At 40.6% G+C, this 2,482-nt stretch overlaps 1 protein-coding gene across 1 annotated transcript; it reads left to right on the top strand.

Annotated features, from left to right (window-relative positions):
- Positions 1–1,334: 1,334 nt before the first annotated feature.
- LOC114724535 (metacaspase-9-like) lies at positions 1,335–2,482 on the top strand. Its single transcript, XM_028910894.1, has 2 exons — positions 1,335–1,732; positions 1,813–2,482. Exons 1-2 carry the CDS (start codon positions 1,366–1,368, stop codon positions 2,412–2,414), a joined length of 969 nt encoding a protein of 322 aa, XP_028766727.1. The 5' UTR covers positions 1,335–1,365; the 3' UTR covers positions 2,415–2,482.

Below are 2,482 nucleotides of genomic sequence, written 5' to 3'. Positions count from 1 at the left end.
CTATGATTTTGCATGGGAGTGAGTTCTCTAGATTTAATTCTGAATTCATAGCCATTGTTGTTCTTTACCCCTGTTTCTTCTGTACACAGTTTACTGATGCTTAGAGAGAAAATTGGGAATACGTTCCATCAGTTGATTTTTTAATGAATTTTGAGCCCACCTGCCTTAATCACCCTTTAATTGATTTTTAGATGGAGATTTTCAAGTCAGCACATTCATTGATCGCCAAGCGTGCTGATCAATGAAAACAGAAGACATTTTATATTTGCCCCTTTTGAACATTTTGACGTGCTCGATACATTTGAAGTACACACATCCTAATTCGTCACGTATCTTCTCGATTTGCTAATTCATTCTTATTTTTAAATATACTAAATGAAACACGAAGAATGGATGGTTGGATGACCTGGGGGGTAAGCAATGCACAACGCTGTATGAGAATTGTATTTGCTTGCACGTTGGTGGAAAATTATACTACATTACATTTTTAATATAAAAGCTAACTGTTTAATATAAAATTTAATTGATTAATTTGAGTAAATTAAAGAAGTTTAATAAACCAGTTATTTGTAATAAATATGTATTTTTTTTCTAGAATATCCTTGCTAATTATATGTATTAGCTATAATTATCTTTTGATAAAATTTTTAATATGTGTAACTACTATAATGACTATTTTGAAAAAATAAATTTAGGATCTATATGTAAAACTAAATTAAATATTAAATTAGCTCCCTCATGTTAAGGATGGGAGCTAGCATATGTCAATACCATCTTTTAAACAAAAGATCGCTGAAGTTTGTGTCTAAGCTTCAATGTTCTAAATCATCCGCTTGTTATTTGACAAAGGAAAACAAATATTTTATAATACGATTGATCGACGAGAGACCCGTACAGCGTTTAAAGTGGTTGACGAATGGATAAGAGTCACAATCTCAAAACTCCCATAGAAAGCAACAATTAAGAACATGCTTGTACGGGATTCTGAAGGCTTTCATTCTGCTTTTGACTTGCATGTTCTGCAATCAATAAAAATGAACATCACCAAAATCGACTATCATAAATGCAAATTAAAAATGTCGAGCCAGACGCGTAAGCTGTGGCATGAAACCCTACTCTTTAATTATTGGTCGCTGAAGCCTTCATGGATTTCTTATGACAATGAAAATGCTTAAATCAATGTCCAATCATCTAACTTCCCTCACTTGAACGCCAATAAAAAATGCACACAAGGGTTACTTGTATGAAATCCAAAGCAAAACAAGTCGGCCTCCACATATAAAAGCTGTAGCCAATGAAGAGTCCACCATCATTCACCAGCATATTATTCCAAATCCAACCTGCAAAACAAGACAGCATTAAAGAATGGAAGGAATTAGAAGGAAGAGGTTGGCTGTATTGGTCGGGTGCAACTACCCCAACACTCCAAATGAACTGCGTGGCTGCATAAACGATGTGTTGGCCATGCGAGACACTCTGATCAAGAGATTTGGGTTCGCTCCCTCCAATATTGAGTTACTCACTGATGAAGTTAATGCTCCTTCAGGTTCAACCATGCCCACTGGAGCTAACATCAAGCAGGCTCTTTCTCGCATGGTTGATCAAGCTCAACCAGGGGATGTCCTCTACTTTCACTATAGTGGACACGGAACCAGAATCCCCTCCATGAAACCTGCCTTCCCCTTTCGCCACGAAGAAGCCATCATCCCCTGTGATTTCAATCTCATCACTGGTTCGTTTTCTTCACTTTTAGCCACCTTATTAATGTGGAAATAGAATAGAATTGAAGTTGACACAATTCTTAATGTGCAGATTTGGACTTGAGGCAATTGGTGAACCGGGTGCCCAAAGGAGCGAGTCTGACGATTCTGTCGGACTCGTGCCATAGTGGAGGGCTGATTGACAAAGAGAAGGAACAAATAGGGCCATCTTCAGCTGTCCAAAACGAGACCACAATGAACCTTAACTCCAAACCTAAGACCATCCCCTTCTCCGACGTATTACAACAACTCGCGTCCTTAACAAACATAAGCAGCTCCGACGTGGGAACCCACTTGTTGGAGTTCTTCGGATCCGAAGCCAGTTTGAGGTTCAGGGCGCCATTTCTGGAGCGTGATTTGTTCCCGCCTTTGAAGCCCGACGAGGGGATTCTGCTCAGTGGGTGCCAGGCAGACGAAACCTCTGCCGACATGGACCCCGCCGTCACCGGCGGAAAGGCCTACGGAGCATTCAGCAACGCCGTTCAGATGGTGCTCAAGGATGATCCAGCTCCGTTGAGTAATAGGGAGGTTGTTGTAAGGGCGAGGAAGATCCTTCGGTCCAGAGGCTTCGTGCAACATCCTTGTCTCTATTGCAGCGACGAGAATGCTGATGCTAGTTTCCTGAGCCAACAGCCTCAGGCTTCTGCGTTGTGACTTTATGACGCATGAAACACGTCCACGTTGTTCTCGATGCAAAAGTTAACCGTGGCTGCGTATTATAT

The sequence above is a fragment of the Neltuma alba genome, unplaced genomic scaffold, assembly GCF_004799145.2.
Source record: "Neltuma alba isolate B1F8T4 unplaced genomic scaffold, ASM479914v2 tig00012192_pilon, whole genome shotgun sequence".
Lineage (NCBI taxonomy): Eukaryota > Viridiplantae > Streptophyta > Magnoliopsida > Fabales > Fabaceae > Neltuma > Neltuma alba.
Note: the sequence above shows the minus strand (reverse complement) of the source record. Positions and strands in the feature narration are given on the sequence as shown.

Bases quoted from the DNA above. Each gene is read 5' to 3' on its own strand.
- LOC114724535 (XM_028910894.1), top strand. From the start codon at position 1,366: ATGGAAGGAATTAGAAGGAAGAGGTTGGCTGTATTGGTCGGGTGCAAC. The intron at 1,733-1,812 runs GTTCGTTTTCTT...CTTAATGTGCAG, and splicing joins TGATTTCAATCTCATCACTG to ATTTGGACTTGAGGCAATTG.